This window comes from Triturus cristatus, chromosome 12, assembly GCF_964204655.1.
Source record: "Triturus cristatus chromosome 12, aTriCri1.1, whole genome shotgun sequence".
NCBI lineage: Eukaryota > Metazoa > Chordata > Amphibia > Caudata > Salamandridae > Triturus > Triturus cristatus.
In genome coordinates this window covers 135340597-135363938 of record NC_140595.1, presented here as the reverse complement: position 1 = coordinate 135363938, position 23342 = coordinate 135340597, and the positions used below count along the sequence as shown (strand labels likewise).

Here is a 23342-nt window from a genome sequence, read left to right as displayed (position 1 = left end):
AAAAAAAATCCATAATGCAGCTTCCTTCTGGCATCCTGCTACAAGGCAATATGCTTAAATCAAAAGGTGAGTGCAGGTGGTCTGCTGTTTTAAAGCCAGAGCCCACTTTTAACCCCTTCGGTGCTCATGACGGAACGGTTCCGTCATGAGCCACGGTTGAGCTGTGCTCATGACGGAACCGTTCCGTCATGACCCCGCCCGCGCAAGATTCCGTCAGCACAGCGGCGGAATCTGCGCAGCATGGAAGGGGTTAATAATACAAGATCACAGCTGCGGTCTATCACTTGAAAACAAATCTGTTTGTTTGCGTGAAATGTCGTCCTGTGAGCACTAACTATGTATCATTTCTGTTTGTGGGTTTAAAAGATTGTTCCTTTTCAGACTAGCCACTGCTGCAGCTTTAGAACATTAGCAAAAATCTGAGTGGTCATGAAGCCTGGCTTACATTCCCTCGCCTGAATAAAATAAAAAAAAGTAACATAATGGGGAGCCAGGGCCAATATGTCAAGGGAGCCACTGGTCGAAAAAGTTTGGGAACCACTATGCTGTTTGACATGGCCTTCCTGTACCTCAGAGAAGGATATCACTTTTGTTTAAAAACAAAATAACAGCCAAATTAATTTACCAAAATTCTCAACAATGCTTCCATTGGAAGTGCAACACAACATCTTCTGCTACAGTTCAACGTCCTATCATTCCTTTGGCAAACTCTTGGGAATTTAATGTCCATTTGCCACCTAGTAATTGAAGAATAAAAAATAAAATCCACAGAGCTTGTCCTTTTCCACCTTCCCACCTCTCTTCCTCACTTGATTTTTTTTCACTTGTGTGTTCCCTTATTTATATCTTGAATTTTTTTCGTCCCTCAGTCCAAACAATCGGAAAGCTTATAAAAAATCGTTAGCGCATTATCACAGCAATATTAGGAAAGCACTGAAAAGTTTTATTGCTCAGCAACTTGAGCGCTGGCAATTCCTCCAAGGAACTCTTTAAAATCCTTAATTCCTTCATCAATCCTCAGGCCTGTAATGACAACATTCCCTCTTCGCAAATACTTTGCAATCAGATTGCTGATCACTTGGAGGACAAAATAAATTTAATTTAAAACAATCTCGCAAATTTGACACACTGTTTTAACTTGGAGCCCATGTATGTCGGTAGTAAGCAAACTTGCTCCTTTCAGTGTAGAGTCCACTCAACTTGCTCTGAAAGCTGCCAAATCAGGTTCTCCTCAGTATCCTATTCCAGCGAAGAGAGCAGCCATGCTGTCTCAGCAATTTGCTCCTTGTTGAATCTTTCCTTTAGTACGGGCGCAATTACAGCAGAGTGGAAAGCTGCTCGGGTTATTCCGATCACGAAAAAAAACAACCTTTCTACTACAGATGTTTCCAACTATAGTCCTATATCACTCCTTCCCTGGACTAGCAAAATAATAGAAAGTAATATCAATAAACAACTGATGGACTGTCTTGAGTCTAATAGGATCCTAGATTCCTCTCAGTCAGGTTTCAGACCTATGCACTGCACCAAAACTGCACACTTGGCTGTCACTGACCATATCAGAAGCTGCCAAGACAAAACTTCCATCTATGCTTGTGCTGTTAGACTGGTCTGCGGCCTTTATTACCATAGCTCATCCTAGATTGATACAGCGACTAGAGAAAATAGGTATCCAGGGCCTGGTGCTGCAGTGGTTAAGAAACTATCTGTCTGACTGAAATCCGACCATTCATCTGGGACCTTTTCGGTCATGCACCATGATAATAAACAAAGGAGGGCCCCAGGGCTCCTGTTTGAGCCACACACTGTTCAACATATATGTCACTCCTCTTGCAAATATCATAAGAGCCCATGGTTTTACTCCTATCTCATATGCGGACGATACCCAACTCTGTTAGCCTTTGATAAAGACCCGTCCGAGACAAGAATGCATTTCACTGAAGGCATGAAAGCTATTACAGCGTGGATGGCTGCTAACTTTCTCCCAACTAAATTGTGGCAAAACTGAAATCATGCGTTTCGGTGCTGCTCAACTGTTATGGTCTCCTGAGTGGTGTCCGCCTGAATTAGGACCACCACCTACTCCAAAATCTTCTGTGAAGAATCTGGGAATAAAACTTGATCAGAAGTTAACCATGAAAGACCAAGTGACTTCCACTACTGGCTCCTGCTTTCATGTTATGAGGCTATTATGAAGAGTTTTTCCAATGCTCCCATTGGCAGTACATAAGACCCTAGTCCAGGCACTGGTGATCAGCCGCCTGGACTAAGGAAATGGTCTTCTGGCTGCGGTCAACGAATCTCTCCTGGACAAGCTCCAGGTAGTTCAAAATACAGCAGCTCATCTATTACATGCACTACACTGGCTGCCAGTGTGGAAGCGTATCCCCTTCAAAATCTGTTGCCTAGTGGACAAAGCACTTAAGGTAAGGGACCTAGCTACTTGAAGGAAAAACGTATCCCCTATCGACCTACAAGATCTTTGCGATCTGCTAATAAGTCTCTTATTGTACCACGCACTAAGAAGACACGTTCAGGTGCCCGTGCTTTCGCTTTCCTAGCCCCCCATTTTTGGAACAAGCTTCACCTACTCCTACGAGAATGCACCGCTCACTTCAATTTTAGGAAAGTATAAAAAATTGAATTATTTTAATCTTTTAGGCACTTCGCCTTGCATTTTTGATCCCGATGCACCGAGATATCCCTTCGGGGATGATTCATGCGATAATAAATAGGAGCTGTATGAAGTGTACGGTGTGCTTAAAATGATACTGCACGTAAATGCAAGTGAAGGATATATAAAGGAGAAGAAAAAGATAAATAATTAGCCTGGTTCCTTAAAAGAAAAAAACTTTGAGAAAAAGTATCCACATTGTCCTTAATGAAACTGAGAATAAGCAGGTATGTAATCTTATGTGGGATCTGCACTTGCAGTGGCTTCCTGAGCATGGTTCAAGCCCTCCTGTAGTGATTGCTCACCGAGTCTTTTCTAGGGATGTTGACACTGGCTTGTTGGATGCTTTAAAGATAGGTTTAAATAAGGGTCCCCAGAATGCGACCCTTCCATGTCCCTGCGGACCATTGTTTTAGGACTTCGACCTGAAATGTTCTGCGCACTCCGTCTGAACACATTTAGAGGCTGCATAGTCTGGGTGACTCACATAGAAGGACAACGAGCTGCAGACAGTTTTGGTGATGCACTCGATCCATCGAGTCATTGGCCCCTTGCATTGAGTCTGAATCCATTGTGGCTCTCTTGAGGACTGGTGTGAGGACCGGCTTGGCAGGTAGTGCCAAAGTAGCATACGAAACAACAGGTTCTGTGGGACTCATCAAGCTTGCTACCTTGCATATTATAATTCCAAGTAGTATGTATGAATCAAAATCACTAAATGTCAAATAGTGTGCTAAACAGATGTGAATAATTGAGACTCAGACACATCAACTCCCGTATGTACAATTATTTTTCATATAGTAAAGCATACAGATGCAAACGGACAAATGATGTTAGTGCAGATAATGCAGTGCTTGTGAAGGTGGGATACTATGTAAAAGCTAACTCTGAAATCACTTTTGGTGCATGTGACAGATGAGTTAGTCTTGATAAGACCCGAAGGCTCTCCTATGGGTCGAAATGTAGACAATCCACCCAAGCAGATGATGGGACTTTATTGAAATTGGGTCACTTTGATATTAGACTAGTATTTTTTGTCCAGTAGAAGGATACCTAAGTAAGGTATCCTTCGGTGTTTTTGATATAATATTGGTGTATATATCACATCTTCAATAGTCCTGTCTCATCTGCACTTATATTTGTTGTTCACACTGGTATGATTTACTATATGAATTGTACCTAGCTTAAAGGGCTACAACATGTCCTGACCACCGGCATACAGCACAAACCCCTACATGCACCAGGATCCAAACCATGCATAGTGCCATTGTGTAGTATTGTATGAAAGAATCAAAGCCTAAGTCTCTTGCACTTTGCTTGAGTTACTTATTTCTTAATGTCAATAGCATTCTTAAAGCAACTTATGTAACTTGTTTCAATGCATTGATAATGTCATGCACTACAATATAACAAACATTTTGTTTAAAAAACTTTAAAGAACAAGTTTGGAAAAAATATTTACTATATGAATAGTTGTTCATTACTTCCTAGATAGGTAATATAGCAAAAATGCAACAAAGTTGTTTATAAAATATATATAGTGATACTCCGCAACAGCCTGAAAACTAAACATGCCTAGAAATAGCGGGCATAAGACAAGTGAGCGGCCTAAAAAGGAAATCGCGAAGAATCCCGCAAACACCTTTTGATGCAATTGATGTCTTTAATGGGGCAGTAATAGCTGACCTAAAGAATCTAACAAACGACAACAGCAATAAAAGGAAAAGTCACAACATTCCATTGGAACAATGGCAAGCAATTCAGTCGTTGAAGAAAGATGACACTAACGATAAAACCCCTCAGATAAAGGGGTAAATATTGTTGTTTTCTCTCAAGAACATTATGTTTCAGAAGCTTTGAATCAGCTTGAAGATAGAAAATGCTACCTACCCACTAATAAAGAAAATGCTACCTACCCACTAATAAAGTGGTCTATGCAAATTGTATTAAGACCTTTCATGAGTCTCTGACACCTTGGAGGGAGGAGGGTATGATCCATCTGGATGAATTTAAATTCTTATTTTGTGAATATCCCACGATTCCCACTTTCTACCACCTCCCCAAAATCCATACGAATGCACTAAGACCACCAGGGAGAACAATGCTTCCATTAACAGTTTACTTGAGAATTGCTCTGTGTATATGGATTCTTATTTGGCACCATGGGTCATAACCCTCAGTTCCTACATCAAGGACACAGGGGATTTTTTACGCCTTATTGAAGGATTAAGTTGGTAAAATGATTTGCTTCTCATTACCCTGGACATTACCAGCCTCTACACCTGTATTAATCATAAAGACGGGGTAGAGGCAGTCCAATGGTTTCTTAATAAAAGTCTCCTTAAAATTCAAAAGTCATAATGAGATGTTGATAACTATGTTGACCTTATGCCTTGAACATAATATTTTTATTTTCGGGGCCAGCTTTACATACAACAATGCAGGACAGCGAAGGGCACGTGCTTCACCCCCAGCTACGCAAATCTTTTATGGGCTGGTGGGAGAAGCACGTGGCCTGGAGGGATACACCGGAACAATGGATGGACAATGTAGTATTGTAGGCCCGCTACATTGATGATCTTTTCATCGTGTGGAAGGGCAACCGCTCTGCGGCCGAGGATTATGTTGCTTTCCTTAACTGCAATAACTTGAATTTAAAACTTAGCGGTTACATCAGCAACACGAGCGTATGTTATCTTGATCTGGAAGTCTATATTGAACAGTCTAAAATTCTTACCCCCTGTACAGGAAACCAACAGCGGACAATGCTGTCCTCCACGCTAGGAGTTTCCATCCTAGAAGTATGGTAACTAATATTCCATACGGTGAACTCCTACGCCTTAAAAGAAATTCTACAGAAACTGAATATGCTAAGGCTAGAGAGGACACATTTTTCAGATTCAAAGAAAGGGGATATTCTCCTAGTATTCTCAAACAGGCACAGGTGAAAAAACAACCTAATAGACAGACTCCAGCTGTTGGTACCTAAAATTTGTAAACCAGAAAATCAACATAAGGTCACTCCTGCCAGAATGATAACTCGCTACAATGCGAAGTCCGCAGAGATAGTACGAATTTTCAGGAAAAATTGGCACATTCTCCAGACTGACAGTATTTTGAAAAAGGTTTTACCTATGTACCCACTAATAACTTAGACGCAGAAAATCAATAGGTGATCACCTAGTACACAGTCATCTCAGATCAACACCAAATACAAAATGTCCGTGGCTTCTTTCCGTGCCTTAAGTGCAAGTCATGCAAATTTTGCCATCTGGTACTGGATTATAATACTTTGGAGAAAGGGATGGGAAACAATAAGATCAAAACCATAAATCGACTCCTTAACTGTAATTCAGATTTCACTGTATATATCTTGGAATGCCCATGCCCTAAAAGATATATGGGCAGCACTATCCATCCATCCAAGAAGCGCATATTGGAACCTATGCGCGCGATTGCTAAGAAGGACCCCACCTATTCGGTGGCGCGTAATTTTGAAAAAATGCACAATAGCAGCCGTGATATTCTGAAAATATTCTGTATCGACCAAATTCCTAAGAATGAAAGAGGTGGGGACAGAACTAGACCGTTATGAGCCCTAGAATCCAAATATATTCTCGATCTACAAACCAAGGTCCCATTAGGCCTCCATAATGAGGAGGAGCTATGTCTCATCTGGAATAAGACTGCTGATCGATCCCCTGCTCTGTAGAAGTACACATTTACTGTCCTGTCTTTGACGAATGCGAACTGTCTGATTCTTTCAACTTCAGCTTATGTCTGAATTCTCTTCTTCCTCTCTCATATTCTTCTATGTCTCTCTCCATGCTTTTCCTTTCCCCTCCCCCTTTCTCTCTTCTTTTTCCTGCTTTTTCCTTTTCTTTGAGTATGGACACAAAGAATCGGATTATATGCTTCAACATTACGCCAGATGCGTTTGCCCATTCAGGGTCCAATTGTGCAAATTCAAGTACTTCCTTTCTTGTATCTTTCAAACACAATACATGTGGGGTGAGATATAAAATGTTCAGAACAGAACACTACTGACATTTTATCTATTTAGATGATAATTACATTTAGTGTCGGTGCATTTATGTAAATATATTTCGTTTATCAAAGCTTTTTTGGAAGCACTGATTTAATGAAATCACAATACTTTTCTTGCCTGTGATAATGTTTTAAGATGGCCGCCATGAAATGTGCATTATGCCTTATTTGAATCAAGCCGTCTTTTATTTCACTGTTGTTAACTCGCGTCACGATTTGACACTGGTAAAAGGGTGTTTTCTAACTGTTGTCATCGACATTGAAGAAGGCAGATTGCCAAAACGCGTCTATCGGTGCAAGCGGGTTCCAGCAACTTAAAAGATCACTAAATAAGAATTCCTGTGAGTGCCGTCCTTTGTATGCCAACAGAATGGTTTGGTAACGTGGAGAAATATATTATATAAATAATGTAAACTTTTGAAAAGAAGGACTAAATGAATCGGATTCTCAATCGTATTGTTTAGCTGCGCCATTTAAACATTGCATAGATTGGTTCAGTGAGTGATCATGTCATTAGTTTGTTTATCGAAGGAAGCCTTGGACTGGAATTGTTATGTTAGAGAACCTGTGTTGTTTAGGGGAGCTAAGCTACTGGACTGGCCTATTTAATTCGACTTGCAGGCTCCGCATTGTCCACGGCTGCTTGCAAAGTCATTAAAAAGGAGTCTGTGAAAGAGCTCTTCTTTAAGGAAAATGAAAAATTAAAGTAACAAAATGGAAGGCAGGTTTTTTTCAAAATTGGTGATTTGGTACTGTAATGGTAAATTCATAAGGTTTTAAGAGGTCACAGAAAAAAAGATCTGGAGTACTTGAAGTCAGTTACTTTAATTGGCTGATTAAGGTGGCTTGGTAAACATTGGGGAATTTTGAAGACGTACAGGTGGAATCAAACCTGCTGTAAGCAATGTGCTGTTAAGTGTAGGTAATGGACCGATTTCAGCTGTTGGCAGAGCACCGCAAACTGATGGACATACCCTGCTCACACTTGGCGGTAATAATGGGACACTGATTGCGCAGTGGGCAGATATAATAGAGGGCGACTGGAATAAATCTTGTTTACATATCAGAAAGGCATTACATATGGCTATCTACGCAGAAAATATCGGACTCATGTCATTCTCAATTTAAAAAAAAAAACAAGAGAGAATGACAAGACTAATCATAGGAGGGATGTTCATATTCCTGCCACTTGGGAGAACAACAAAGTAAAAGAATTTGTAATTGGACCATGAAGGTTGCAGCTTGTAAAATGGCAACGATGGACTAAAAAAAACATCTTCTTGGATTAATGGCAAAGACTACAGAAAACCACTTGAGGCACAAGTTAGCATTTCTGAGATTGCTGTTGGCAACGTTGAGCCTAGCCGTTTATTGCTCAAAACGTCAAAAAAAAGTTGCCTTAGCTCAAAGACATCACAAGAATGGTCACTTGCATATCAAAGCTGGAAGAGGTGAAAACAGGCAGATGATTTGAGAGACTATAGGTATATAAAGCGATCACTCCTCTTTCTCCCAGATGTTAGACCACCATCGCCAATCTGTTTATTAGACGGCATACTGTAGGGAGCTATGAGTAACAGCTATTACAGCAGTGGTAATAAGAAGACAAGATAACCCCAAGATGATACAGAGAGTTGAATACTGTAAAATCTAACCAGAGTTTGTACTTTGCTAATTAGACTTTAAATCCTCTCTTGTCCCTCTGTACATTTCTAGTGTTGTTAGTGGTCCCTTGGCCTTCCTAGAATTGTGGAACATTCCTAAACCATTGCAATAAAAGTTCAGAAAAGATTAGACTACGAGCTCTCTAAAGATAAACCTATCCTAGTGGTACAAATTTGTTTCAAACATCCAGCTTTTTAAAATACCGATTAATCAAGTTCTTTTTTTGTTTATAATCTGTAAGATGAGCTGGTTTCCAAGCACTAACAACCCAGGGCATTCCACTAGGGAACAGGAATGTTGTGAAAATTTAGCCAGAATCCACTATTTGCAAATAATTAAAACGTATCCTTGATTTTAATCCTAGTGCCTCAACCCCACAGTACTGGATCTTATGCAAGTTAGAGAATGTTTGGATGGAGACAGAGTTTTACGCTTAAAAAAAAAAAAAAAAAATCTCCACAACGAGAAGCCATTTTTCTCCCATGGAAATCTTTGTCCACTAAATGCCAACCAATTTTGTGGGTCTGCCAGTCAGTTTGACTTCCGTTCTGGAAACCGATTTATTTGCGATTGTGTAAACCTTCAACCGATTTGACAGTTTTTGCTCGCTCCTGTGAGCAGGCTTTTTCTCATGGAATACTGAACCAAACTGTTGGTCTGGATCATGTGCGGAAATCCATTTAGAATGTATATTCTGCATATTAATGTGGTGGATTTGGATCATAAATAAAAATATATATATGAGTTTGAGAATTGGATCCATTGTAAATTCTATGCCTTGCTAATATCAATTCCTATTGTTTTCACTGTATGCCATTTTACAGTAATCTGTTTCTTCCCACAGGTGGAAGGTAAGAGTTCCATCATAAACACCTTCCGGCAGCTGATGGCAGAGGAAGGTCCTTGGGGCCTCACTAAGGGCCTGTCTGCTCGCATAATTTCTGCCACTCCCTCCACCATTGTCATTGTTGTTGGCTACGAGACCCTGAAGAAGATCAGCCTTCGTCCTGAGCTGGTGGATTCCAGACACTGGTAGCAGTCTTTGTGAAATCATACTTGCACCCTTCTGTGTGATCGGCTGTAACGGTCAGCAACTTCTAAAAGCTCCAGACTTGGGACATTCCGGTGAACTAGTTCTGGCGGTGTTATTGGTGCCAAAAATGGAGCAATCTTCAGGGGCTTGCTGCACACCAGGTTTATAAGAGACAATCTTCCACATGATGGTGATTGGAACATACAGTGTCACTGTCTCACACTCCGCTCCATGGTAGACTTGTTGAAAGATTGCAAGAATTGGCCACTGAGGTGTGTGGATCTCCACGGCACGGCGTCTGGCAAACTACTGATCGTTCAAGCTCTATCTGCTCTTTATCCTTTGAAGACACAATCAAGTGAAGCACGGCTAGCAACATCCAGGCTGTGTGCCATGTTTGTTGTGTATTTTTTATTTGTATAACGCCAAAACTCAGGTGTGAAACTGATTTGTTACCCTTGTGTATAAGCTTATGTAATAATGGCTTGAATCATGTGAGGGCTGCAGTGAAGAGGAATTTTAATTGAAAAGTGGGCATTGAGGGGCTCCTTCAGAATTATTTATATGTACACTGATACATTTGAAGAATCAAGCACGGAACCAACCAAGGACATGAATGCCGCAATTAGAGAAAACTATTTTGATAATTAAATTTAAAGTGACCCAAAGGCATTTTTTAAAATTAGATCAATACATTTTATAGAACCATAATTTTACAATGAACATGCAGGATTGAAGTGCTACATGTAGGATTGAAGTGCTACACAGAATGTTTTGGCTCGTGGCAATAGTCTTCAGAAAAGCATTGTAAAATGTATGAATTGCAACATCAGATGTATATACAGTTCAAAGCTCTAATTAATATGATTCGACCAAAGAAATCCAATTTGGCCGGGTCTTCAACAGGACAAAATTCCTAAGACATTTACAGATAGCAGCGTACTTCAGCCCAGAACTACATATGTCTCCACAAGACTAAAGGTCTGTTTGGAGTAACGGTACAAGCAGAAAACTACAGTGCACTTATAACTGCAGGTAAAAAGCACTGTAATACATATGCAATGCGGTCAAGGCTGAATCACATTCATGTCTTCAGCACAACATGAATTTGAAAGTTGTCACATTGAGGGAAAGGAAGAATTCTTTGAGAAGAAGCTCTCCAAGGAGCAGATTTGCTCCAACGACTAAGTAACCTCACCACTGTAGGTAAGGGACCTGTGTTTGATAATTGTGAGGACTGTCCCTGATTACAAATGTAGGAGGTGTGCAATATGCTGCTAGTAGGATTGGAAAGTGAGCAGTCTGTCCCACAGTAGTGAGGGTGTTGATGAGGATTTTGAATTGGATTGCTGTAGTATTGAACAGTGTGTACCCACCATGTGTGGAAGGTGATTAGATTATTGTGTGAATTATGACTATCTGAATTTCCCACCCCCCCTTTTTCATGGTGTGCTCCTTGGATCGGGCTGATGGGTTCTGCCTTTCAGAACACAGTTGAGGTTATTGGAAGTCCCTATAATTGCACAATTGTAGGTCGGGATTCTAAATTATCTCAGTGACAAGCTCCATCTGTTACAAGAAAGTATAACAGTGTAATCTCCCATATAGAGAGAGAGCGCCACATACACACTATCACTTTTTCTTGGAGGGGGGGGGGGGAGAAATACATTGCGAGAGGGGCACAGACTTTCTCAATTTCTCCACTGGAACTAAAAAACAGAAGAATCTGCCCGCAATGTAATGTTGAATGTGAGGGATAGTTATATTCTCATCATCCATAAACTGTGGATGGTGATTGGGTTAGTCTTGTTAGCCCCAATGTATTGGTGTCACACCTGGTATATTCCCGCATCCCTAACAAGTAAATAGTGACCTTCCGGGAGAAATGGGACATGGGTAGGGTTTTTTCCACTCATGGCTCCTGAGTTATGCTCCTGCAGTGAAGCATGTTAGGCTTTAGATAACCCTGTCCAGGGTCTCTTATCTAAAGAAGATATTGTGAAATGCTGCACTCTAACCACAAAATCAAGACATGGGAGAGGTTTTTGATAACCATATCAATTATTCATTTCTATTCTGCAAATCCAATGTAAACAGAAAATAACTGTTTAGAAACTACGCAAATATTGTTAGATTGTATGTAAGATACATTCTAATCATGGTTCATCATACATCACTCATCTATTAGTGTAAAAGACCTATCTGAGGTATTAACCCCTTCCCCGCTCATGACGGAACCGCTCCGTCATGAGCCACGGTTGCCGTGTGCTCATGACGGAGCGGTTCCGTCATGCCACGACCGTTGGCGGCCGCTCCGCCCACGCGGCGCTGTTTCCCCGCCTGTGCGGGGGGACAACGCAACTGGGCGGAGTCATGACGGAACCGCTCCGTCATGAGCACAGCTCAACCGTGGCTCATGACGGAGTGGCTCCGTCATGAGCACAGCGCCACCGCGCTGCCCCCCCCCCCCCCCGCACCCCCCAGCGCTGCGGCGGAATTCCCGCCGCAGCGAAAGGGTTAATGGCTAATAACATCCACTAATCTTTGTGAATATATGACAAGACGTGTTTCCACCCCCTCCACATTTTGCACCTTAATGCCTTTTGGGCCTGCAGTCAGGAAACTACCCAACAGTATCTCCCGTGCTACTAGACCACCTGCCTTGTCTGACCCTAAATACAAATATCGGTATTGTTTTTTATACTTTTCTGATACATAGTGTTCTATAGAGCAAGGATGGGTTTACTGCTAGCTCCTACTTTTGACACAAACTAGCCAAAAACAATGCTTTTGTTCTTGCTAAAGGAAATCTGAAAGCTAAGTTGTATTTCCTCTGATTTTATATAAGAGGAACTGCTGCCCATATCAAGGCCAATCTCATCAGTTACTGAGCAGCACCTAACTGCTCAAACTGGCATGTTGACATGAGTTACAAGAGGAACATGAAAACTAAGCACTTTTCTTTCAAAAATTCTGCACTATAGCAAGTTCTCATTAACATAGGCCTGAAACAAGCTCGCTCATTCAAATGGACAAAACCATGTTGACATACACCCTTGCAGTAGTACCATGTGTAACATTGCCCAAGCATTCTGGAAAATAATCACATACATCTTCCAGAGTTTATGCAAGATTATTACTTTAGAAAATCTTATGCCCCCCATGTTGTATGAGAGTTTTCATTTTTAATCACTATCATTAGGTTGTGGTTTGTGTAAATGTAGCAGTAGCTTAAGGAATTGCTGTAATCCTTTATGTCTCAGATCTATTACCCAGGGCTTCAGACCAAACGTTTTCACTTGGTGTTCTACTTTAGTGAATCACTTGAACACGCACTGAATTATGTCCAAATGCATATTTTCATTTTCTTGTTCCTAGAACCTCTACACTCAACAGAAACGCTCATGCATGCATCCGTCTTTTTATTATGTTGACTTATTGTATCAATACCTTGGTTATCTACACACTATTGCTTCAGATTCACACAAAAGCACATCTTCAGTCTACTAGGTGTAAAAAATAAAGTGGTTCAGTCATTAGTAATATCATTAGTATTATTCCACCATTTAGAATTATTGGAGCCAAATCTTGAGGGGGAAAACAAAATGCAAGTCATCTTACTGTCTGTGCAGCAGACCCTAAAATGTATTTAAATGTACCCAATTCACATTCACTGGCTCCCTTTAGATGTGAAGTAGTTCATGTTGTGTTGGAACAATGTAAAATAGTTTTGTTTCAGCAAACACTAGCAGATAATCCACTAGTAAACTCTGGGTTACGTGTAGCACTAGGTGACACTTGAGTGAATAGTAGTCACTTACTATGCTATATCCTACCTGAATAACAGTGAAGCTAAACTGGCTAATTGATCTGGATTTGCATTGGAGAACTTGTTTGTGTTAGCCCAATAAAGTTACATACTTGCCTCTAGTGGTGGGTGGGGTAGAATACATATCCACAACATTTAATTACTTACAGTAACAGAGTAGCTAGTAACACCAGAGACAGCATGTTTTTGTAAAACTGAATAGATATCTACCATTCTTCATTAATGTAAAGATGTTTGTTATGGACTACTGCCTAGGTGGCTCAATTAATAAGCATTTCTGCATTTGGGATGTAAAGCAATTTGTCTAGATTACCCAATTGTTTAATATACTCTGCTACACCCGATTAAACTGGTTGCTCTTCTAACACACAATGTACTTAATATGGTAATTACCAATGGGGAATGAAAAAAAGAATATATATATATATATATATAATCTCTAATAATGAACAGTCTTCAAATCATGGCATAGTTTTTATGATGAAAAAAATCCTATGAATTAGCCAAGTTATGCTAATGTTAATCGGGGCAATTCAAATCCTTGTACCAGGACAAGTTTGCCTCTAATTGCGATTCTAATAGGTCTACTGATTATAGAATCTGGATTTTATTAAAGACAAGGAGGCTAGCATTATGCATTAACCTTTATTTCCCACTTCTGAGCAACACCATTAAAAGCTAATGGAATTCAATAACATCACAATCAAAGAATCTTCAACTCCATAAATAGCATGCGACGACCATCTTCTTCCTCTTTTCGTTTGCCTCTTCCAGCTCTTCTTTACACCAAAAACTCTGAATTAACCATATTTAATTCTCTATACCAAAACATAAACAAATTTAGCAATCATAAACAACCTCTTACTGCTTGTACCAAAGAACTCTAAACTTTACAGAAACTCAATAAATAAATCTTTAAAATACCAGAATTATGCCACACCCAAGGGATGGGTGGGTGGGTGGGATAATGCTAGCCTCCTTGTCTTTAATAAAATCCTGATTCTATAATCAGTAAACCAATAAGAATCCCAATTTTATGTCAAGGCAGGAGGCTAGCATTATGCATGTTCAAAGCTTTTCTAAAACACATTTTGAAACATGTTCAACTGATTTAAAATAAAATCTCCTGAACGTAGAGATCGTGCTTTCATAATACCCTCTAGTCTTCCACCTAACATACTCCCCTTACTTGCCATAGCTCCACGCGCAGAATGCGCCATGAATTTAGACACAGTGACACCAGCCTCCTTCATGGAACATTTAACCCATCTAGCAATAGTCGCACTATAAACAGCCTTGTATGGTTTCACATAAGAGATCAAAACCTGATCTACTCCAGCTCACCTTTTTCCCAATATTCTGCTTTCATACTCCTTTAACAACGAACCACACAAACCAGGACATTCTACAAAAACTGGATAAAAAAAACCTTGACATAGTCTTAGTCCTCCTACATAACTCAGAAAGTACACCATTATGCTGATAAAACCTATGTGAAATCTCCAAAGCCTTGACATCCGAAACCATCCTGAAAGAAATAACACAATAAAGTAGCTAACTTCCAAGATAACTCTCTGTACACCCTAGAAATTACTTGGCCAACCCACAAACAACTTCAAAACCAAGTCGACATCCCATAAAGACTTCTACCTAGATTCAGGAGGCCTCTTAATCCAAATCCCTTTCATAACTCTACAAACTAAAGGATTCCTTCCAATGGGAACACCATGACTTAAAGAATGGTCCGCAGAAATCGCGACCTATGACCGTTCCTAGTCCTATACGACATTTCCTTCTCAAACAAACCAGCCAGGAAAAATTAGCTACTTGAATGTCAATTGCTTCCAAGGGATCCAAACCCCTTTCCAAGCACCAACGAAGCCAAACTTTTCATGCTCCTCTAGATCTTTCTTGTCCCTAGCGCCCAGGACTCAAATAACACGGCAGCTGTTCCAGAAAGATCCGTGAATGCTCTTGAACTCCTGATATCTTCCAAACTAGAAGTTTGAGAGAACCAGACTCCAGAAAGGGGTGTTCTTCTCCTTCCACATTCCTCAAAAGACCTCTGAAAGCCAAAACCAAAAGAAGCTCTGTCACTGCAAACTCACTCGCATAATTGCGTCCTTCTCTAACATCATGCAGACCTCGTTCTCTACTATCAACAATAATTCTTTTTGAAAAACCAGCTTGTGTGGTTCCTATTCCTGAATTGGGACTGGATCGAAATCTATTTGAAACCCTCCTATAGTCTCTAGAACCCAGTCATCCTGGGTTACCTCCCTCTATTTTTCCTTGAATTAGTTCAATCTTCCTCCTACACTTTTCAGGATAGAAAGAGTACCAGTCCTCCTATTCACCCTGGTTCTGATTTTTCCCTCACTTTGTCCTCTTCCTCTGTTGCTGCGAGCCCGACTCCTTCCTCTTTGTGGGAAGAAATTAAAAAATGTCTTTATCCTCTCGCATAACCACTTCCCTGGTTCTGGTATTGGGCTCTGAAATTTGCTCGGCCGGTAGCTTGCCCTCTTCTACTGGCCTGACCATATAAACCATTGCTGTTAAAGACCCTGCGCATTGAATAATGTGCCATATCGAGACTGGTGAATGTACACACATACTTAGACAAAGATTTAACCATTCCTTCACCAAATAATAATCTGCGTGCCTCATTGCTGGACTCTTTATTGGCCAAATCACCCAACTTTGGTTTAATCCTCATTAGGATAGTCTTCCTTCTCTCAGACAGGATGCCAGCATTAGCATTCCCTAAAAAGCAGATTTCCCTCTGGCACCAACCACGCGATAAAGAAAGATCCATATCCAAATTTTTAAGGTAAGCCAACTCAATGGCAACAACATTCTTAGCCAAAGCGCCCAAACGGTAAAGTACCTAGTCCTAACATTGCTTTAATGACTTTCCAAGCCCTTCCTTGGATCCTTTCCCATTTTAAAAAGGTAAGTAAGGAGCTCTGGGTCAATATCCGGAGTCGCTCACTTTCTCCTTAATGTTACGCCTTTAATATTCTGCCCGCATAATGTTTCTCTCATCCTTCTCTAAGGGTTTCCTAATTCTTGCCTTGATGTAGTCTGCCACATGATCAAGTGGCCACCAGTCCTTACCTCTAAGGTGCCTAATGTCTTTGGGACTGAACAAAAGCTCCCCGAAAGGATCCACAACTGAATCCTTAATTTTCCTCTCTTCCACTAGCCTCAATTTCCTCTCCTAAGCCATCCTTATACCATAGATCCAACACGTATACATCCAACTCCTCTTCACTGATGTTTATTGCATCACTTGATGCTCTCCCTTTCTTCCCAGTGTTCAACTGGCTTCCTTCTGTATCGCGTCGGATACCTTTCCAGTTTGAGCCTTTCCACTCTAACCCTGCTTTAAATGTTTATTGTTTGTTAAACATTTACCTCCTGGCCCTCTTTCATTAACTTCCTCAGAAACCGAGAAAAACTGAAATCATGCTTTTCGGTGCTGCTCAACTGTAATGGTCTCCTGAGTGGTGGCCGCCTGAATTAGGACCACCACCTACTCCAAAATCTTCTGTGAAGAATCTGGGAATAAAACTTGATCAGAAGTTAACCATGAAAGACCCAAGTGACTTCCACTACTGGCTCCTGCTTTCATGTTATGAGGCTATTACGAAGAGTTTTTCCAATGCTCCTATTGGCAGTACATAAGACCCTAGTCCAGGCACTGGTGATCAGCCGCCTGGACTAAGGAAATGGTCTTCTGGCTGCGGTCAACAAATCTCTCCTGGACAAGCTCCAGGTCATTCAAAATACAGCAGCTCATCTATTACATGCACTACACTGGCTGCCAGTGTGGAAGCATATCACCTTCAAAATCTGTTGCCTAGTGGACAAAGCACTTAATGGTAAGGGACCTAGCTACTTGAAGGAAAAACTTATCCCCTATCGACCTACAAGATCTTTGCGATCTGCTAATAAGTCTCTTATTGTACCACGCATTAAGAAAACACGTTCAGGTGTCCGTGTTTTCTCTTTCCTAGCCCCCCATTTTTGGAACAAGCTTCACCTACTCCTACAAGAATGCACCGCTCACTTCAATTTTAGGAAATTATTAAAAACGGAATTATTTTAATCTTTTAGGCACTTCGCCTTGCATTTTTGATCCCGATGCACCGAGATATCCCTTCGGGGATGATTCATGCGATAATAAATAGACAGAAGATGTACGAAGTGTACGGTGTGCTTAAAATGATACTGCACATAAATGCAAGTGAAGGATATATAAAGGAGAAGAAAAAGATAAATAATTAACCTGGTTCCTTAAAAAAAAAAAAACACTTTGAGAAAAAGTATCCACATCCACTCTTCCTGAGCATGGTTCAAGCCCTCCTGTAGCGATTGCTCACCGAGTCTTTTCTAGGGATGTTGACACTGGCTTGTTGGATGCTTTAAAGATCGGTTTAAATAAGGGTCCCCAGAATGCGACCCTTCCATGTCCCTGCGGACCATTGTTTTGAGACTTCGACCTGAAATGTTCTGCGCATTCCGCCTGAACACATTTAGAGGCTGCATAGTCTGGGTACCTTACATAGAAGGACAACGAGCTGCAGACAGTTTTGGTGATGCACTCGATCCATTGAGTCATTAGCCCCATGCATTGAGTCTGAATCCATTATGGCTCTCTTGAGGACTGGTGTGAGGACCGGCTTGGCAGGTAGTGCCAAAGGAGCATACGAAACAACATAGGTTCTGTGGGACTCATCAAGCTTGCTACCTTGCATATTATAATGCCAAGTAGTGTGTATGAATCGAAATCACTAAATGTCAAATAGTGTGCTAAACAGATGTGAATAATTGAGACTCAGACACATCAACTCCCGTATGTACAATTATTTTTCATATAGTAAAGCATACAGATGCAAACTGACAAATGATGTTAGTGCAGATAATGCAGTGCTTGTGAAGGTGGGATACTATGTAAAAGCTAACTCTGAAATCACTTTTGGTGCATGTGACTGATGAGTTAGTCTTGATAAGACCCGAAGGCTCTCCTGTGGGTCGAAATGTAGACAATCCACCGAGCCGATGATGGGACTTTATTGAAATTCAGTCACTTTGATATTAGACTAGTATTCTTTGTCCAGTAGAAGGATACCTAAGTAGGGTATCCTTCGGTGTTTTTGATATATCATGGTGTATATATCACATCTTCAATAGTCCTGTCTCATCTGCACTTATATTTGTTGTTCACACTGGTATGATTTACTATATGAATTGTACCTGCTTAAAGGGCTACAACATGTCCTGACCACCGGCATACAGCACACGAACACCTACATGCACCAGGATCCAAACCATGCATAGTGCCATTGTGTAGTATTGTATGAAAGAATCAAAGCCCAAGTTTCTTGCACTTTGCTTGAGTTACTTATTTCTTAATGTCAATAGCATTCTTAAAGCAACTTATGTAACTTGTTTCAATGCATTGATAATGTCATACACTGCAATATAACAAACATTTTGTTTAAAAAACTTTAAAGAACAAGTTTGGAAAAAATATTTACTATATGAATAGTTGTTCATTACTTCCTAGATAGGGAATATAGCAAAAATGCAACAAAGTTGATTATGAAATATATATAGTGATACTCGGCAACAGCCTGAAAACTAAACGCGCCTAGAAATAGCGGGCATAAGACAAGTGAGCGGCAGGAGTGGCCTAAAAAGGAAATCACGAACAATCCCTCCAACACCTTTCGATGCAATCGATGTCTTTAATGGGGCAGTAATAGCTGACCTGAAGAATCTAAGAAACAACAACAGCAATAAAAGGAAAAGTCACAACATTCCATTGGAACAATGGCAAGCAATTCAGTCGTTGAAGAAAGATGACACAATAACGATAAAACACTCGGATAAAGGGGTAAATATTGTTGTTTTCTCTCAAGAGCATTATGTTTCAGAAGCTTTGAATCAGCTTGAAGATAGAAAATGCTACCTACCCACTAATAAAGTGGTCTATGCAAATTGTATTAAGACCTTTCATGAGTCTCTGACACCTTGGAGGGAGGAGGGTATGATCGATCTGGATGAGTTTAAATTCTTATTTTGTGAATATCCCACGATTCCCACTTTCTACCACCTCCCCAAAATCCATACGAATGCACTAAGACCACCAGAGAGACCGATAGTTGCTTCCATTAACAGTTTACTTGAGAATTGCTCTATGTATATTGATTCTTTTTTGGCACCATGGGTCATAACCCTCAGTTCCTACATCAAGGACACAAGGTTTTTTTTTAAGGCGTATTGAGGGATTAAGTTGGTAAAATGATTTGCTTCACATTACCCTGGACATTACCAGCCTCTACACCTGTATTAATCATAAAGACGGGGTAGAGGCGGTCCAATGGCTTCTTAATAAAAGTCTCCTTAAATTCAAAAGACATAATGAGATGTCGATAACTATGTTGACTTTCTGCCTTGAGCATAATATTTTTATTTTCGGGGGCCAGCTTTACATACAACAATGCGGGACAGCGAAGGGCACGTGCTTCGCCCCCAGCTACGCAAATCTTTTCATGGGCTGGTGGGAGAAGCACGTGGCCGGGAGGAATACACTGGAACAATGGATGGACAATGTAGTATTGTGGGCCCGCTACATTGATGATTGCTCTGCGGCCGAGGATTGTGTTGCTTTGCTTAACTGCAATAACTTGAATTTAAAATTTAGCGGTTACATCAGCAACACGAGCGTATGTTATCTTGATCTGGAAGTCTATATTGAACAGTCTAAAATTCTTACCCGCCTGTACAGGAAACCAACAGCGGACAATGCTGCCCTCCACGCTAGGAGTTTCCATCCTAGAAGTATGGTAACTAATATTCCATACGGTGAACTCCTACGCCTTAAAAGAAATTGCTCTACAGAAACTGAATATGCTAAGGCTAGAGAGGACACATTTTTCAGGTTCAAAGAAATGGGATATTCCTCTAGTATTCTCAAACAGGCACAGGTGAAAACCAACCTAATAGACAGACTCCAGCTGTTGGTACATAAAATTTGTAAACCAGAAAATCAACAGAATGATAACTCGCTACAATGCGAAGTCCGCAGAGATAGTACGAATTTTCAGGAAAAATTGGCACATTCTCCAGACTGACAGTATTTTGAAAAAGGTTTTACCTATGTACCCACTAATAACTTAGACGCAGCAAATCAATCGGCAATCACCTAGTACACAGTCATATCAGATCCACACCAAATACAAAATGTCCGTGGCTTCTTTCCGTGCATGCAAATTTTGCCATCTGGTACTGGATTATAATACTTTGGAGCAAGGGATGGGAAACAATAAGATCAAAACCATCAATCGACTCCTTAACTGTAATTCAGATTTCACTGTATATATCTTGGAATGCCTATGCCCTAAAAGATATATGGGCAGCACTATCCATCCAACCAAGAAGCGCATATTGGAACCTATGCGTGCGATTGCTAAGAAAGACCCCACCAATCCAGTGGAGCGTCATTTTGAAAAAATGCACAATAGCAGCCGTGATCTTCTGAAAATGTTCTGTATCGACCAAATTCCTAAAAATAAAAGAGGTGGGGACAGAACTAGACCGTTACGAGCCCTAGAATCCAAATATATTCTCGATCTACAAACCAAGGTCCCATTAGGCCTCCATAATGAGGAGGAGCTATGTCTCATCTGGAATAAGACTGCTGATCGATCCCCTGCTCTGTAGAAGTACACATTTACTGTCCTGTCTTTGACGAATGCGAACTGTCTGATTCTTTCTACTTCAGCTTATGTCTTAATTCTCTTCTTCCTCTCTCACATTCTTCTATGTCTCTCTCCATGCTTTTCCTTTCCCCTCCCCCTTTCTCTCTTCTTTTTCCTTTTCTTTGAGTATCGACACAAAGAATCGGATTATATGAATGTTTTAGCAATGCGCAATATGTATATCCAGCTTCATAGAACATAGCTTCAACATTACGCCACATGCGTTTGCCCATTCAGGGCCCAATTGTGCAAATTCAAGTGCTTCCTTTCTTGTATCTTTCGAACACAATACATGTGTGGTGAGATATAAAATGTTCAGAACAGAACACTACTGACATTTTATCTATTTAGATAATTAAATTTAGTGTCAGGGTGCATTTAGCTAAATATATTTCGTTTATCAAAGCTTTTTTGGAAGCACTGATTTAATGAAATCACGATACTTTTGTTGCCTGTGATAATGTTTTAAGATGGCCGCCATGAAATGTGCAATATGCCTTATTTGAATCAAGCCGTCTTTTATTTCACTGTTTTTAACTCGCGTCACGATTGGACACTGGTAAAAGGGTGTTTCTAACTGTTGTCATCGACATTGAAGAAGGCAGAGTGCCAAAACGCGTCTGTCGGTGCAAGCGGGTTCCAGCAAATTAAAAGATCACTAAATAAGAATTCCTGTGAGTGCCATCCTTTGTATGCCAACAGAATGGTTTGGTAACGTGGAGAAATATATTATATATATATATATATATATATATATATATATATAGTAAACTTTTGAAAAGAGAGGACTTAATGAATCGGATTCTCAATCTCTCAATCATATTGTTTAGCTGCGCCATTTAAACATTGCATAGATTGGTTCAGTGAGTGATCATGTCATTAGTTTGTTTATCGAAGGAAGCCTTGGACTGGAATTGTTATGTTAGAGAACATGTTTTGATTAGGGGAGCTAAGCTACTAGACTGGCCTATTTAATTCGACTTGCATGCAACGCATTGTCCACAGCTGCTTGAAAAGTCATTAAAAAGGAGTCTGTGAAAGAGCTCTTCTTTAAGGAAAATGAAAATTAAAGTAACAAAATGGAAGGCAGGTTTTATTCAAAATTGGTGATTTGGTACTGTAATGGTAAATTCATAAGGTTTTAAGAGGTCACAGAAAAAAAGATCTGGAGTACTTGAAGTCAGTTACTTTAATTGGCTGATTAAGGTGGCTTGGTAAACATTGGGGAATTTTGAAGACGTACAGGTGGAATCAAACCCGCTGTAAGCAATGTGCTGTTAAGTGTAGGTAATGGACCGATTTCAGCTGTTGGCAGAGCACCGCAAACTGATGGACATCCCCTGCTCACACTTGGCGGTCATAATGGGACGCTGATTGCGCAGTGGGCAGATATAATAGGGGGCGACTGGAATAAATCTTGTTTACATATCAGAAATGCATTACATATGGCTATCTACGCAGAAAGTATCGGACTCATGTCATTCTCAATTTAAAAAAAAAAAACAAGAGAGAATGACAAGACTAATCATAGGAGGGGTGTTCATATTCCTGCCACTTGGGAGAACAACAAAGTAAAATAATTTGTAATTGGATCATGAAGGTTGCAGCTTGTAAAATGGCAACGATGGACTAAAAAAATCTTCTGGGATTAATGGCAAAGACTACAGAAAACCACTTGAGGTACAAGTTAGCATTTCTGAGTTTGCTGTTGGCAAGTTGAGCCTAGCCGTTTATTGCTCAAAACGTCAAAAAAAAGTTGCCTTAGCTCAAAGACATCACAAGAATGGTCACTTGCATATCAAAGCTGGAAGAGGTGAAAACAGGCAGATGATTTGAGAGACTAGAGGTATATAAAGCGATCACTCCTCTTTCTCCCAGACGTTAGACCACCATCGCCAATCCGTTTATTAGACGGCATACTGTAGAGAGCTATTGAGTAACGGCTATTACAGCAGTAGGAATAAGGAGACAAGATAACCCCAAGATGATACAGAGAGTTGAATACTGTAAAATGTAACCAGAGTTTGTACTTTGCTAATTAGATTTTAAATCCTCTCTTGTCCCTCTGTACATTTCTAGTGTTGTTAGTTGTCCCTTGGCCTTCCTAGAATTGTGGAACATTCCTAAACCATTTCAATAAAAGTTCAGAAAAGATTAGACTACGAGCTCCCTAAAGCTAAACATATCCTAGTGGTACAAATTTGTTTCAAACATCCAGCTTTTTAAAATACCGATTAATCGAGTTCTTTTTTTGTTTATAATCTGTAAAATGAGCTGGTTTCCAAGCACTAACAACCCAGGGCATTCCACTAGGGAACAGGAATA

General features: G+C 40.4%; 1 protein-coding gene across 2 annotated transcripts in view; it reads left to right on the top strand.

The window, feature by feature from the left end:
- The window catches only part of SLC25A44 (solute carrier family 25 member 44), a 62097-nt gene extending 49138 nt beyond the window's left edge, over window positions 1-12959 (top strand). For both annotated transcript variants that reach the window (XM_085638208.1, XM_085638209.1), the window contains exon 4: window positions 9231-12959. In XM_085638208.1, the coding sequence (XP_085494334.1) occupies window positions 9231-9422 (192 nt within the window). In that variant the 3' untranslated portion in view covers window positions 9423-12959. The remainder of the gene's footprint in view (window positions 1-9230) is intronic.
- Window positions 12960-23342: the final 10383 nt, after the last annotated feature.